The 16,586-nt window shown below is 52.0% G+C and overlaps 1 protein-coding gene across 5 annotated transcripts in view; it reads left to right on the forward strand.

Annotated features, from left to right (window-relative positions):
* The window catches only part of LOC124017457 (protein SOGA1-like), an 80,467-nt gene that overhangs the window by 36,419 nt on the left and 27,462 nt on the right, over positions 1 to 16,586 (forward strand). For all 5 annotated transcript variants that reach the window (XM_046332647.1, XM_046332650.1, XM_046332649.1 and 2 more), the window contains exon 4: positions 15,981 to 16,043. In XM_046332647.1, the coding sequence (XP_046188603.1) occupies positions 15,981 to 16,043 (63 nt within the window). The remainder of the gene's footprint in view (positions 1 to 15,980; positions 16,044 to 16,586) is intronic.

The following is a 16,586-nucleotide window of genomic DNA, read 5'->3' on the forward strand; positions in this document are numbered from 1 at the left end:
CACTCAACACAAAAAGCCCCAAGATACAATCACATATCTCTTACAGTTTGAAACTAAATCCATTTAATTTGCTATTTGCATCTTCAGTCTGGATAGAAATGGGAAAAGGCCCTGTCGCCACTGTTGTTGTTGTGCCGGCCTTAATAAAGATATGAGGTGAGCTATCGGAGGAATGCAGGGGACCGTCGCGCTGTCTCCGTTAGCGACCAGCTGACTTTCGGCTTAATGAGCGTCAGGTGCTCCAGATTCTCCTAACGAGAGGGGGAGAAAGAGGTGAAGGTGTTCGCCTTGATTGAATTCCATTGAAGAGAATGGAGAAGAGGAGAAGAAATGAAAGAGGAAGAGAGGAGAGAAAAGGGGAAGAGAAGAGAAGGAGACGGTATTTGTTATGTGACAGTTGGGATATATACTTTCTTGTCTCCTCCTGCCTCTAGTCCTCAGTCAGTCTTCATAGAAAGTAAATGCAGAGCCCTGTTAAACACACATCACAAAGCAGGTGATGTGCTAGGTGGAGAGGAAAGAAGGGAGAGCGAGAGAGGGAGGGAGATGCTGCTGTTAACTGGGTCAAACTGATCTCCCAGTTCTCATTTGACTCTTAGGCCTTATTTATTATCTCTCAGAGAGTGAGAGAGAGGGAGACTCCACACCTCCCAGTATCCGTCTCTCTGAATAAAATGTCTAATCTTCTCTGAGCTGAGTGGCCTAGGAATGGATGACATTTTCCTTTTTGACTTCTCTGCTGCCAGAATTATGTGTCATAACTGTGTAATGTCAGGCCTCACAAACATATTTCTTGTTTTCTTGCTCCCCATGCATATTCACAAGGGTATCAGATTTCTGTTTCCCCGTAGTTCCATCAGCAGGACAGAGTCTGTATTGTCTCAGTGGCGGCCATTTTGGTTAACATAATAATGTTGTGGTGGTTAAGTATGACTGGCCCACACCTATGTGTAATTAACCATGTGTTTACTGCAGCTGGGCCTGTTGTGTCTTTGTAGGAGCACATGCAGATGGCTTTGTTTTATTTTAATTTGTTACTGTGTATATCTGTGTCTCTGTCAATGTCTCTCGCTCTTCTGCCAGAATTGTGCCCTGAGGGACATGATTGCGTTAATTATGTTTAATCAATTTCCTATTCAAATCTAAATCTAATCATTTATTAGTCACATGCGCCGAACACAACAGGTTACCTTACAGTGAAATGCTTACTTACAAGTTAATAACCAACAATGTCGCTTTAAAAAAATATGGATAAGAATAAGAAATAAAAGTAACAAGTAATTAAAGAGCAGCAGTAAAATAACAATATCGAGACTATATCCAGGGGGGGTACTGGTACAGAGTCAATGTGTGGTGGCACCGGTTAGTAGTGGTAATATGTATATGTAGTTAGAGTTATTAAAGTGACTGCATAGATGATAACAACAGAGAGTAGGAGCGGTGTAAAAGAGGGGGAGCGGTGGGCAATGCAAGTAGTCTGGGTAGCCACTTGATTACATGGTCATGAGTCTTATGGCTTGGGGGTAGAAGCTATTTAGAAGCCTCTTGGACCTGGACTTGGCGCTCCAGTACCGCTTGCCGTGCGGTAGAAGAGAGAACAGTCCAGGGTGGTTGGAGTCTTTGACAATTTTTAGGGCCTTCCTCTGATACCGCCTCTTATAGAGGTCCTGGATGGCAGGAAGCTTGGCCCCAGTGATGTACTGGGCCATTCGCACTTCCCTCTGTTGTGCCTTGCGGGTGGAGGCAGAGCAGTTGCCATACCAGGCTTGTAACCTGTCAGGATACTCTCGATGGTGCAGCTGTAGAACCTTTTGAGGATCTGAGGACCCATGCCAAATCGTTTCAGTCTCCTGGGGAATAGGTTTTGTCGTGCCCTCTACACGACTGTCCTGGTGTGCTTAGACCATGCTAGTTTGTTCGTGGACACCAAGGAACCTGAACCTCTCAACTTGCTCCACTGCAGCCCTGTCACTGAGAATGGGGGGCTTGCTCGGTCCTCTTTTTCCTGTAGTTCACAATCATCTCCTTTGTCTTGATCACGTTGAGGGAGAGGTTGTTGTCCTGGCACCACACCATACTCCCTATAGGCTGTCTCGTCATTGTCGGTGATCAGGCCTACCACTGTTGTGTCATCGGCAAACTTAATGATGGTGTTGGAGTCGTGCCTGGCCGTACAGTCGTAAGTGAACAGGGAGTAGAGGAGGGGAATGAGCACGCATAGAAGTAGCTTGTGTGGTAGGCTCGTGTCACTGGGCAGCTCTCGGCTGTGCTTCCCTTTGTAGTCTAATGGTTTGCAAGCCCTTCTTATAAGCTTCCGGGTTAGAGTCCCGCTCCTTGAATGCGGCAGGTCTAGCCTTTAGCTCATTGCGGATGTTGCCTGTAATCCATGGCTTCTGGTTGGGGTATGTACGTACATTCCCACATTGATGTCCTGTCAGAAAGGGGAGATCGCCTGGGTTACTTACACAAGCCATGTCTCCAGAAAGGTGTTTGATGAAAATAGATTTCGGAGAGATTTGTGTGATGTTTAATTTCAGTAGACAAACAATCAAATCCCTGACATTTGGGCCAGTGCTGGTAGTTAAATGGCAGTGAGAGCAGTCTAGGCAGGACAAGTTCATTCTAGGGGTTTGTCCCAAATGGCACCATATTCCCTATATAGTGCACTTCTTTTGGTCAGGGCCCATGGGGAATAGGGTGCCATTTGGGACTTAACCTAGAAGTGATGCTGGTTTCAGCACATTCAAGGGAGAGATGAAAGGGTGAACGTCAGGTGTTCAGCAGTTTTTTTCCTAGTATTTGTGTGGCTGTTTAAACAATGACACTCATCTAAAGGGTGGTTGGATGGAGGGATAACATCTTAATTTCATCCCTTACTTTTATTCAAACTTCATTCCATGTGCATGGATTATAATGGGCTATTTTTCATAGCGTAATTGTTACTTTGACTGGGTCAAGACAAGAGAACAAATACATCACCTCCACTGTCCAACATCATTCTATCACGACCTGGAAATGACCTCTATTGCTGTCCTCTCCACTCTTCGAAGTCAACTCTGGGGTCGACTCGTAATCTAAATGGATAGGGCCAGTCAATATGTTGTGTTCCCTCAAGCTCCCCCATTCAGGGCACAATTATAACACTGTTTCACAGCGCTAATTACAAATAAGTCCAGTCACTGCTCCTCTCCCTCCGTCACCCCGGTCACCACAATCACAAAGGCATATTCTGGGAGGTGTCACTGATACTCTACGTGGGTGCTGTGGGGGAGGGATACGGAGGGGCGATGGGGCTCTGTTGTCAAAGATGGGGACTATTTTTAGGGTTGTAACAGGGTCTGTGTGTGTTTGGGACACCCTCTGTTACATACCCTTGGACAGATGGTTGGGGAAGAGCTATAGGGTTGTCTCAATGCTGGGGATTGTGTGTATGTGTGTGTGTGTTTTCTCATTAACATATGGGCTCTCTCTGTGATGCCATGGTAACAGTTGCTATCAGCTCAGGTGTCCTCAAGTGAGGGAGAAGGGAGAGAGAGGACAGGGAAGAGAAGGAGGGGGTGGGAGAGCTGCCTGCAGCAGGGATGGCCAGGCTTTCACGTTTTGGCCAATCAGCGTTGTATTACTCAGACAATGGAAATGTAAGAGGTGTAAGAGGTGTTGAATAGATGAAGGTTTGAGGCATGGGGAGCTGGTGGATGAAGGGTTGAGGCATGGGGAGCTGGTGGATGAAGGGTTGAGGCATGGGGGATGGAGGGTTGAGGCATGGGGAGCTGGGGGATGAAGAGTTGAGGCATGGGGAGCTGGGGGATGAAGGATTGAGGCATGGGGAGCTGGGTGGATGAAGGGTTGAGGCATGGGGAGCTGGGGGTGAAGGATTGAGGCATGGGGAGCTGGGTGGAGGAAGGGTTGAGGCATGGGGAGCTGGTGGATGAAGGGTTGAGGCACAGGGAGCTGGATGGATGAAGGTTGAGGGCTGAGGGCTGGGGAGCTGGGGGATGAAGGGTTGAGGCATGGGGAGCTGGGTGGATGAAGGGTTGAGGCATGGGGAGCTGGGGGATGAAGGGTTGAGGCACGGGGAGCTGGGTGGATGAAGGGTTGAGGCATGGGGAGCTGGGGGATGAAGGGTTGAGGCACGGGGAGCTGGGGGATGAAGGGTTGAGGCATGGGGATCTGGGTGGATGAAGGGTTGAGGCATGGGGTGCTGGGGGATGAAGGGTAGAAGCATGGGGAGCTGGGTGGATGAAGGGTTGAGGCATGGGGAGCTGGGTGGATGAAGGGTTGAGGCATGGGGTGCTGGGGGGTGAAGGGTTGAGGGCTGGGGGATGGAGGGTTGAGGCATGGGGAGCTGGGTGGATGAAGGGTTGAGGCATGGGGTGCTGGGGGATGAAGGGTAGAAGCATGGGGTGCTGGGTGGATGAAGGGTTGAGGCATGGGGAGCTGGGTGGATGAAGGGTTGAGGCATGGGGAGCTGGGGGATGAAGGGTTGAGGCACTGGGAGCTGGGTGGATGAAGGGTTGAGGCATGGGGAGCTGGGGGATGAAGGGTTGAGGCACGGGGAGCTGGGGGATGAAGGGTTGAGGCATGGGGATCTGGGTGGATGAAGGGTTGAGGCATGGGGTGCTGGGGGATGAAGGGTAGAAGCATGGGGAGCTGGGTGGATGAAGGGTTGAGGCATGGGGAGCTGGGTGGATGAAGGGTTGAGGCATGGGGTGCTGGGGGTGAAGGGTTGAGGGCTGGGGGATGGAGGGTTGAGGCATGGGGAGCTGGGTGGATGAAGGGTTGAGGCATGGGGTGCTGGGGGATGAAGGGTAGAAGCATGGGGTGCTGGGTGGATGAAGGGTTGAGGCATGGGGAGCTGGGATGAAGGGTTGAGGGATGAAGGGTTGAGGCATGGGGTGCTGGGGGATGAAGGGTTGTACGGGGTGAAGGGATGAAGGGGAGCTGGGTGGATGAAGGGTTGAGGAATAGGGAGCTGGGGGATGAAGGGTTGAGGCATGGGGAGCTGGGGGATGAAGGGTTGAGGCATGGGGTTCTGGGTGGATGAAGGTTTGAGGCATGGGGAGCTGGGTGGATGAAGGGTTGAAGCATGGGGTGCTGGGGGATGAAGGGTTGAGGGAGCTGGGGGTGGAGGTTTGAGGCATGGGGAGCTGGGGGGATGAAGGGTTGAGGCATGGGGAGCTGGGGGATGAAGGGTTGAGGCATGGGGAGCTGGGGTGAAGGGTTGAGGGGGATGAAGGGTTGAGGGCTGGGGGTGGATGAAGGTTTGAAAGCTGGGGATGAAGGGTTGAGGCATGGGGAGCTGGGGGATGAAGGGTTGAGGCATGAGGGGGAGCTGGGTGGATGAAGGGTTGAGGCATGGGGAGCTAAAACCCCAAACAGCAAACAATGGGGATGAAGGGTTGAGGCATAGGCCAAAAGCTGGGTGGATGAAGGGTTGCCAGTCCTCTTCTGGCTGTGCCGGGTAGGGAGCTGACCAAGATGGATAAATGACCAGCATGGTTTAAGGCAGAACAGTTGGGGAGCTCAGATGGTGGATGAAGGGCCATCATGTCAGGTAGTCCTGGGGCATAGGGGGTGCTCCGAGGGGATGAAGGGTTGAGGCATGGGGTGCTGGGTGGATGGAGATTATAACAGAAGCATGGGGTTCAAATGCATAAATGACCAGCATGGTTGATGTAAGCAGAACAGTTGAAACTGAGGGAGCATGGCCAGGTGGACTGGGGACAGAAGGGTCATGTCAGGTAGTCCTGGGACATGGTCCTAGGGGGGTGAAACTGGGGTTGAGGCCAGGGGAGCTGGGGACAGCAAGGGGTTCAGGAGTCCTGGGGCACTGGGCTCAGGTCCTCCGAGAGAGAGAAAGGGTGAAGAGGTTGAGGCACTTAGATTTACACAGGGAGCTGGGGGATGACCCTAGGACACATAAACTACTGAGCATAAAATGGAGGCTGAGACAGGAGGGGTCAGGGGATGGAAGGGACAGGGACAAACAGGAAGGCATGGGGTGCTGGGGGATGAAGGGTTGAGGCATGGGGTTCTGGGTGGATGAAGGGGTAGAAGCATGGGGAGCTGGGTGGATGAAGGGTTGAAGCACGGGGTGCTGGGGGATGAAGGGTTGAGGGCTGGGGGGTGGAGGTTTGAGGCATGGGGAGCTGGGGGATGAAGGGTTGAGGCACGGGGAGCTGGGTGGATGAAGGGTTGAGGCATGGGGAGCTGGGGGATGAAGGGTTGAGGCATAGGGAGCTGGGTGGATGAAGGGTTGAGGCATGGGGAGCTGGGGGATTAAGGGTTGAGGCATGGGGAGCTGGGTGGATGAAGGGTTGAGGCATGGGGTGCTGGGGGATGAAGGGTTGAGGCATGGGGTGCTGGGTGGATGAAGGGTAGAAGCATGGGGAGCTGGGGGATGAAGGGTTGAGGCATGGGGAGCTGGGGGTGAAGGGTTGAGGCACGGGGAGCTGGGGGGTGAAGGGTTGAGGCACGGGGAGCTGGGGGTGAAGGGTTGAGGCATGGGGAGCTGGGTGGATGAAGGGTTGAGGCATGGGGTGCTGGGGGATGAAGGGTTGAGGGCTGGGGGATGGAGGGTTGAGGCATGGGGAGCTGGGGGATGAAGGGTTGAGGCATGGGGAGCTGGGTGGATGAAGGGTTGAGGCATGGGGTGCTGGGGGATGAAGGGTTGAGGCATGCGGAGCTGGGGGAATGAAGGGATGAGGCATGGGGAGCTGGGTGGATGATGGGTTGAGTCATGGGGAGCTGGGTGAATGAAGGGTTGAGGCATGGGGAGCTGGGTGGATGAATGGTTGAGGCATGGGGAGCTGGGTGGATGAAGGGTTGAGGCATGGGGTGCTGGGGGATGAAGGGTAGAAGCATGGGGAGCTGGGTGGATGAAGGGTTGAGGCATGGGGAGCTGGGTGGATGAAGGGTTGAGGCATGGGGTGCTGGGGGGTGAAGGGTTGAGGGCTGGGGGATGGAGGGTTGAGGCATGGGGAGCTGGGTGGATGAAGGGTTGAGGCATGGGGTGCTGGGGGATGAAGGGTAGAAGCATGGGGTGCTGGGTGGATGAAGGGTTGAGGCATGGGGAGCTGGGTGGATGAAGGGTTGAGGCATGGGGTGCTGGGGGATGAAGGGTAGAAGCATGGGGAGCTGGGTGGATGAAGGGTTGAGGAATAGGGAGCTGGGGGATGAAGAGTTGAGGCATGGGGTGCTGGGGGATGAAGGGTTGAGGCATGGGGTTCTGGGTGGATGAAGGGTAGAAGCATGGGGAGCTGGGTGGATGAAGGGTTGAAGCACGGGGTGCTGGGGGATGAAGGGTTGAGGGCTGGGGGTGGAGGTTTGAGGCATGGGGAGCTGGGGGATGAAGGGTTGAGGCACGGGGAGCTGGGTGGATGAAGGGTTGAGGCATGGGGTGCTAGGGGATGAAGGGTTGAGGGCTGGGGGGTGGAGGTTTGAGGCATGGGGAGCTGGGGGATGAAGGGTTGAGGCATGGGGAGCTGGGTGGATGAAGGGTTGAGGCATGGGGAGCTGGGGGATGAAGGGTTGAGGCATAGGGAGCTGGGTGGATGAAGGGTTGAGGCATGGGGAGCTGGGGGATTAAGGGTTGAGGCATGGGGAGCTGGGTGGATGAAGGGTTGGGGGCTGGGGGATGGGGTGCTGGGGAGGGGATGAAGGGTTGAGGCATGGGGTTCTGGGTGGATGAAGGGTAGAAGCATGGGGAGCTGGGGGATGAAGGGTTGAAGCATGGGGTGCTGGGGGATGAAGGGTTGAGGGGCTGGGGGATGGAGGTTTGAGGCATGGGGAGCTGGGGATGAAGGGTTGAGGCATGGGGAGCTGGGTGGATGAAGGGTTGAGGCATGGGGAGCTGGGGGATGAAGGGTTGAGGCATGGGGAGCTGGGTGGATGAAGGGTTGAGGCATGGAGGGTTGAGGCATGGGGAGCTGGAGGGGGATTGGGTGGATGAAGGGTTGAGGCATGGGGAGCTGGGTGGATGAAGGGTTGAGGCATGGGGTGCTGGGGGATGAAGGGTTGAGGCATGGGGTGCTGGGTGGATGAAGGGTAGAGGCATGGGGAGCTGGGGGATGAAGGGTTGAGGCATGGGGAGCTGGGGGTGAAGGGTTGAGGCATGGGGAGCTGGGGGTGAAGGGTTGAGGCACGGGGAGCTGGGGGGTGAAGGGTTGAGGCATGGGGAGCTGGGTGGATGAAGGGTTGAGGCATGGGGTGCTGGGGGATGAAGGGTTGAGGGCTGGGGGATGGAGGGTTGAGGCATGGGGAGCTGGGGGATGATGGGGTTGAGGCATGGGGAGCTGGGTGGATGAAGGGTTGAGGCATGGGGTGCTGGGGGATGAAGGGTTGAGGCATGCGGAGCTGGGGGAATGAAGGGATGAGGCATGGGGAGCTGGGTGGATGATGGGTTGAGTCATGGGGAGCTGGGTGAATGAAGGGTTGAGGCATGGGGAGCTGGGTGGATGAATGGTTGAGGCATGGGGAGCTGGGTGGATGAATGGTTGAGGCATGGGGAGCTGGGGGATGAATGGTTGAGGCATGGGGAGCTGGGTGGATGAAGGGTTGAGGCATGGGGAGCTGGGTGGATGAAGGGTTGAGGCATGGGGAGCTGGGTGGATGAAGGGTTGAGGCATGGGGAGCTGGGTGGATGAAGGGTTGAGGCATGGGGAGCTGGGTGGATGAAGGGTTGAGGCATGGGGAGCTGGGTGGGATGAAGGGTTGAGGCATGGGGTGCTGGGGGATGAAGGGTTGAGGCATGGGGAGCTGGGTGGGATGAAGGGTTGAGGCATGGGGTGCTGGGGGATGAAAGGTTGAAGTATGGGAAGCTGGGGGGAATGAAGGATTGAGGCATTGGGAGCTGGGCGGATGAAAGTTGAGGCATGGGGAGCTGGGTGGATGAAGGGTTGAGGCATGGGGAGCTGGGTGGGATGAAGGGTTGAGGCATGGGGTGCTGGGGGATGAAGGGTTGAGGCATGGGGAGCTGGGTGGGATGAAGGGTTGAGGCATGGGGTGCTGGGGGATGAAAGGTTGAAGTATGGGAAGCTGGGTGGATGAAGGGTTGAGGCATGGGGAGCTGGGTGGATTTTTTATTTTATTAAAAAATATATATATATTTTTTTTACCTTTATTTAACCAGGCAAATCAGTTAAGAACAAATTCTTATTTACAATGATGGCCTAGTGGGTTAACTGCCTGTTCAGGGGCAGAACGACAGATTTGTAGCTTGTCAGCTCGGGGATTTGAACTTGCAACCCTCCGGTTACTAGTCCAACACTAACCACTAGGCTACTCTGCCGCCCCGATGAAGGGTTGAGGGGTTGAGGCAAGGGGGAACTGTGGGATGGATGCTTGAGGTATGCGGAGCTGGGGAATGAAGGGTTGAGGCATGGGGAGCTGGGTGGATGAAGGTTTGAGGCATGGGGAGCTGGGTGGGATGAAGGGTTGAGGCATGGGGTGCTGGGGGATGAAGGGTTGAGGCATGAGGGGCTGGGTGGGATGAAGGGTTGAGGCATGGGGTGCTGGGGGATGAAGATTTGAGGACCGGGGGATGAAGGGGTGAGGCACAGGGAGCTGGGGGATGAAAGGTTGAAGTATGGGAAGCTGGGGGAATGAAGGATTGAGGCATTGGGAGCTGGGCGGATGAAAGTTGAGGCATAGGGAGCTGGGGGATGGGATGAGGCATGGGGTGCTGGGATGGGGTGCTGGGGGATGAAGGGTTGAGGCATGGGAGCTGGGTGGATGAAGGGTTGAGGCATGGGGAGCTGGGTGGGATGAAGGGTTGAGGCATGGGGTGCTGGGGGATGAAGATTTGAGGACCGGGGGGATGAAGGGGTGAGGCACAGGGAGCTGGGGGATGAAAGGGGGATGGGAAGCTGGGGGGAATGAAGGCTTGAGGCATTGGGAGCTGGGCGGATGAAAGGTTGAGGCATAGGGAGCTGGGGATGAAGGGTTGAGGCACGGGGAGCTTGGGGGATGAAAGGATGAGGCACGGGGAGCTTGGGGGATGAAAGGTTGAGGCACGGGGAGCTTGGGGGATGAAAGGTTGAAGTATGGGAAGCTGGGGGAATGAAGGATTGAGGCATTGGGAGCTGGGCGGATGAAAGTTGAGGCATAGGGAGCTGGGGGGTGAAGGGTTGAGGCACGGGGAGCTGGGGAGTTGAAGGGTAGAAGCACGGGGTCTTGGGAGATGAAGGGTTGAAGAACGGGGAGCTGGGGGATGAAGGGTTGAAGCACGGGGAGCTGGGGTGCTGAAGGGTTGAAGCACGGGGAGCTGGGGGATGAAGTGTTGAAGCACGGGGAGCTGGGGGATGAAGGGTTGAAGCACAGGGAGCTGGGGAGCTGAAGGGTTGAAGCACGGGGAGCTGGGGGAGCTGGGGGATGAAGTGCTGAAGCATGGGGAGCTGGCGGGATGAAGTGTTGAAGCACAGGTAAGCAGGGGGATGAAGGGTTGAGGCACGGGGAGCTAGGGGGATGAAAGGTTGAAGCACGGGGAGCTTGTGGATGGAGGGTTGAGGCACGGGGAGCTTGGGGGATGAAAGGTTGAGGCACGGGGAGCTTGGGATGAAAGGTTGAAGCACGGGGAGCTTGGAGGATGAAAGGTTGAGGCACGGGGAGCTTGGGGGATGAAAGGTTGAGGCACGGGGATCTTGGGGGATGAAAGGTTGAGGCACGGGGAGCTTGGGGGATGAAAGGTTGAGGCACGGGGAGCTTGGGGGATGAAAGGTTGAGGCACGGGGAGCTTGGGGGATGAAAGGTTGAAGCACGGGGAGCTTGGGGATGGAGGGTTGAGGCACGGGGAGCTTTACGGATGAAGGATTGAGGCACGGGTGTTGGGGGGGATGAAGTGAAGGGCAGGTGAAAAACTGCTTCAAATCCTTTGGCTATTCTGGATATTCAGAACAGATTTTTCTCAATCTGTGTAATAGTATATAGTGTATCTCTCAGGCCTGTGTGTGTTCCTGTTCTGTATGTTTTGGTTAATACAACATTGGAAAATAAATAGTATGTGCAACAACATGTGTTCATGTTAACATCTCTGAGTAATCCCTATGCAAATCATCACATTTCCAATTGAATGTATAGACTCGTCAGGAACTGAAAGAGAGGGCCGTTTGTCGTTATTTCCATTGGTTTTTGAAGAGCGAAGCTGTCTCGTGTCGAGATGGATTTCAAGGGTCTTCATTTCCTGTCCTCCCATGTTTTTTCAACCCTTTCCTTTCCTCTTGTAAATACCAGGCTGATTCACATCCTTTGCGATGCTACCTCCTTTCCACCCCACCCCCCCTTTCACCAATTTGTTTCGTTGGCCACCACTGTCAGAAACTCAACGAGGGAGTACACAAGCATTTGTCATGGGAACTTATGGTGGTCTGTGGCAGTGGGATAATGGATGATACATCCATCCCCCCAATCTCTGTAACGAAGGCTCACTGTAGTTTAGGAAATTAAATATGTATCCTTATGTCTCCCTCCCCCTTCCATCTCTCACTCTTACTCTCCATTCCTATGCAGATTGGCTTAATCTCCCCCACTCTCTCTTTCTCTCTCTCAATTTCTCTCTCTACTCCTGCAGAGCTCCTTGCTTAGAGTCAGGGTTTACATTTCATCCCTGGGACTGGGTGAATACAGGGTTGGGGATTGGGACCATTGTGAGTGCAGTACAGGGACAATAGGAGCCTGAAGAGAGGAGAGGAGAGGAGGGACTGAGACAGATAGGGGACTGGTGGCTAGTGTTCATGATGTCTGTTCCCCTGGATTGTGCTGTGCTTTAGAGGACGTCTAGAGCCCCCCCCCCTCCTCAACTCATTGTTGCCCTTCACTCACCACACACAGACTGACACACCAACAGACAGAAACACACACACACACACATTTCAAACATTACTCTGTCTGCTCTGCTTGAAATTGATGAAACATAGTTAGACCAGTGGACACACAGGGTCAGACCAATCAACAGCCTTCTTTCTGACAGTCTTCACACGATGGAGCAGTGAGTTTGGTAACAAGGAGACAAATATCTCACCCCCTGGATCTCAAACTTGGGTTGAACCGAGCACTATTGATTGTTCTGTGGATAAGAGCAAAAGCAAACAGAGTGGGGGAGTGTATTGTCTGCTGTTGTCAACTCTACTCACATCATATCACACCTGCAGCTCTGCATACAGCAGTCCAGGGAGTGTCATGCAAATAGACTATTCTACTCACTTCTCCTTCTGCAATGCAGATAGAATGCAGATTGAATTTAGAATGCAGATTGAATTTAGAACTTGCCTCATCTGCTACTGCAATAGCACCATTTTTACAACAAGAATGTCATCGACTGGTTTTTAATAACCCTACTGATTGGATATTCATATTTCTAATTTCATAATATGATATGATAAAGCCATATTTTGTGATGGCTGCGTTGGTTGTAGTTCCCCTGTGTGATTGTGCTTCAGGCTGGCGGAGTGATCCATTGTTTTAGTGCCTGACGGATTCATCAGTGGGCGCGTGGGACTATTTTTCCTCTGATCACGTCAGCGTCATGACCCCTCATCTATCTAGGCATGCCGTGGTCTCCGGTAAACTATTACTCTCCTTTCTAAACTAGTCAGCATAACGCTATCCCCCACTCTCTCTCTCACTCTCTCCCACTCCTCCTTACCTCCCTCCCAATTCCCCACTCCCCTCTCTCCCTAGGTTTTTCTCCCTCCTTTCTAAACTAGTCAGCATAACGCTATCCCCCACTCTCTCTCTCACTCTCTCCCACTCCTCCTTACCTCCCTCCCAATTCCCCACTCCCCTCTCTCCCTAGGTTTTTCTCCCTCCTTTCTAAACTAGTCAGCATAACGCTATCCCCCACTCTCTCTCTCTCTCTCCCACTCCTCCTTACCTCCCTCCCAATTCCCCACTCCCCTCTCTCCCTAGGTTTTTCTCCCTCCTTTCTAAACTAGTCAGCATAACGCTATCCCCCACTCTCTCTCACTCTCTCCCACTCCTCCTTACCTCCCTCCCAATTCCCCACTCCCCTCTCTCCCTAGGTTTTTCTCCCTCCTTTCTAAACTAGTCAGCATAACGCTATCCCCCACTCTCTCTCACTCTCTCCCACTCCTCCTTACCTCCCTCCCAATTCCCCACTCCCCTCTCTCCCTAGGTTTTTCTTCATCCTTTCTTACTCCCTTGTCTCACACCTTGTAACGGTTTAGATACGGCAGACACAGAAACAAAGGAAGGAGAAATTGGAATACTGTGCTGCTGTGTCTTGTCACTTAGTTGAGTTGACGGTGAAGGTAGCTGGTTCCAATCCCTGAGCCAACTAGGTGAAAAATCAGTCGATGTGCCTTTGAGCAAGGCACTTAACCCTAATTGCTCCTGTAAGTCGCTCTAGATAAGAGCGCCTGCTAAATGACTAAAATGTGAAGAAAAAATAATAATTTTAAGCCCATAATATGTGTGTGAGGTGTATACTTTTGTTTCAAAGTAGATTTGTTTAAGACTACCAACAAACACTCTGTGTGACCCTGATTTAGCCCAGTGCAGTAAAAGGTTAACCGCTCCCCACACACAGATCCATAACCCATAACCCGTGGACTGTGAGGTTGTGTAAGAAAGGATGCCGGCATGGTTCCTCATCCATGACAAAGGCATGACAACGTCTCAGTTATTTCCTGTACTCCAGGCATTATTTCCTAAGTCCAGTCAGGTCGAGGCAAGATGACTTATGGCTGAATTACACTATAGGGCCAAGCCAAGCCAAACCTAGCAGAGCTGTAGTAGGCATAAGTGTGTCAGGCATGATGGCCAGGTCCACACATCTCTACCTCCCTCTCCCAGGAGAGAGACATCCAGCCAGGGATTATTTGACCTACCTACCCCCTCCAGGCCTCAGGTTACCCAGCCCACACATCGAGAGTTACAACCTGTTGACATACACCCACAGGACCATGGCATCAGATAGCACAGGCACATGCTTTTCAATACTTCTTTTGCTAACGGTAGGGTGTGTGTGCATGCATACATCGTGTGTGTGCGTGCATATATCTCTGTGCGTGTGTGTGTGTCTTTAACTGTACACTGTGTATGTGTGTGTAAAGGCATGAGACAGGCAGGCCTGGAGTGGCACCATTTTACATACAGAAACCTCATTTGAAAGCTCATCTCCATAACGTTGTCCCAATATTCTCTGTGTTTTGCTGCATTGTTTGTGTGAGTGACCTTGTGTTCTGGACGACACGTAGCTGTTGTGCAGAGAGAGCCGGCCGATTACATCAACTTGGCAGAGTGGGTGGAATTTTGTCTGGTTCTTTTCGGGACGTGAGATCGCAGAGCAGGGCAGTGGCCCAAATGCCACCATGTCCCCTATAAATTGCACTACTTTTGACCAGGGCCCATAGGGCACAACATGGGGAATTGGGTGCCATTTGGGATGCACCGGGAGAGCTTTAGTGTGGGAGGGGAGGAGGGAAGGACGAGGGGGAAGTGTTAAAGTTATTGATATTTGATACAGATAACAAAATAGGTTTAGGGGACAGAAAAAAAATCTATGAGATGTATCATAAATGGGATTTATAGATGATGAATAGGTATTGTGGTTTAGCTCTGTGTTAGAATAGTGTTGACTTGCCTGTCACAGTGACACCTCTACATCCCCGTCACTTGTCATAGCGAGACTGTTGCAGCTGGCCTGACCAAACCAATGGTCGAAACAAAACGGAAAAGTGTCCCAAAGTTGGTCGATATGTGTCCAGATCAATAGTTCCATTATCTCTCCGCACCATTGATTCCACAGTGAAGTTTATCACCATTAAAAGGTTCTCAGCTAAACTGTGTGACATTGTCAGCAAACACAAAATGGGGTCTGAGATTGGATTGGATGCTATGCTTTATGCTGTACCAGCACCACTTTAAAGCCAGTCTAGTTACCCTGCTTTCTCTCCAGCTGGCTTTTTCCACTAGGGGAATTGGTTCTAGTGTGTGTGTGTGTGTGTGTGTGTGTGTGTGTGTGTGTGTGTGTGTGTGTGTGTGTGTGTGTGTGTGTGTGTGTGTGTGTGTGTGTGTGTGTGTGTGTGTGTGTGTGTGTGTGTGTGTGTGTGTGTGTGTGTGGTGGGGGGGGGGGGGGGTGCTATATTAAAGGCTATATAATGTCCTGTGGTAGCAGGGTCTTGTTTGTTTTCAGCTTGATTGAATAAGACACAGCAGAGTGGACTGGAAATCCCTGCTTTTTCCACCAGTCAGCTCAGTGCGGAGAAAGTAGCCAGTTTCCATGGAAACGCCTTAGCGAGAGTGCGTGTTGTGCGTGTGTGTGTGATCTCTCAGGAATCTGGTAGGAATGAGGATCTATTAGGATCTAACTCAGTGTACTGGGGCCCAGGTGACCAGGGGAGGAGCTGGCTGTCATTAGCAACGGTGCTCATGTTCTCTTTATTGTCTCATCTCAGTTTACACATTTCTTTCTCTCTATCCTTCCTTCTCTTCCGTTCTCTCTCTCCTCTATCCCTCCCTCTCTCCCTCTCTTTCTCTTCAACTCTTTCATCTTTCTCTCTCCTCTCTCTTGTTCTCTCTCTATCCTTTCCCTTTTCTCTCACACTCCTCTCTCTCTCCTTCCCCTTTCTCTACCTATCCTCCCACCCTCTCCCTCATCTCCCCCTCTTTATCTTATACTCTCTGTTTACATAGTAGAAATGCAGTCCACTGTAGCTCCACACCCCTATTGGTGTCACTGTGGGGATAAACGTCTCCATGGTGATGATAAACTGGGTGAAAGGGCAGGCCCGAGGGGGTGGGGGGCAGGGGAGAAGTCTATAGACTCAAGGTGGTATTATTATGTTGTATAACACCTTAGCCAATGTGCTGGTGCTAGCTCTTTGGGGGTCTAGGGCCTAACATTAGGTCGGGTTACTGTAAAAGCACTTTGTGACAAAAGTTGTTATTGAAAGGGAAATATAATTTCATTGATTGATTGATACTAATTATTGTGAATTGTATGTGTTTCTCTCTATTTCCAGAACTCTCTGAAGAAGAGGTGCGGTCGGCCAAACAACAAGCCAGAGAAGAAGCCATCTGTCCAGGTAACTTAGACCAACAGAGACCTTCTATGTTTTTTCTACATTGAACAGCCAAAAGGAAAATCTCATATAGATTTGCAAACGACTCAACCAAAGAAAGAGACTGCAGCTGCAGCAGTTTGTCTCCAGACACTCACCTCTGATTCTTACCTCAGCTATTGAACCCAAAGTCAGTACTAAAGTATTACAGTTACACTGATTGTTCTCGCTTTCACAATTTAGTCCATAGTGGGAGTTGGGGAGGTAGTTGATGGGAGAGATGATTCACAGATAGCACTTCATACAGTATTACTAGTTTGACATGAGCAGCTCAGACTGTGCACACTTCTCTCTCTCTCTCTCTCTCTCTCTCTCTCTCTCTCTCTCTCTCTCTCTCTCTCAATTCAAAGGGAAACATGTTTACATTGCCAAAGCAAGTGAAATAGACCATAAACAAGGGAAATAAACAATCAAAAAGGAACATGAAACATTACACACAAAAGTTTTAATAGAAGTATGAAAGGGAAAATACAGTGGATTCGGAATGTATTCAGACCCCTTTATACA

Source organism: Oncorhynchus gorbuscha, unplaced genomic scaffold (genome assembly GCF_021184085.1).
Source record: "Oncorhynchus gorbuscha isolate QuinsamMale2020 ecotype Even-year unplaced genomic scaffold, OgorEven_v1.0 Un_scaffold_21:::fragment_2:::debris, whole genome shotgun sequence".
Lineage (NCBI taxonomy): Eukaryota > Metazoa > Chordata > Actinopteri > Salmoniformes > Salmonidae > Oncorhynchus > Oncorhynchus gorbuscha.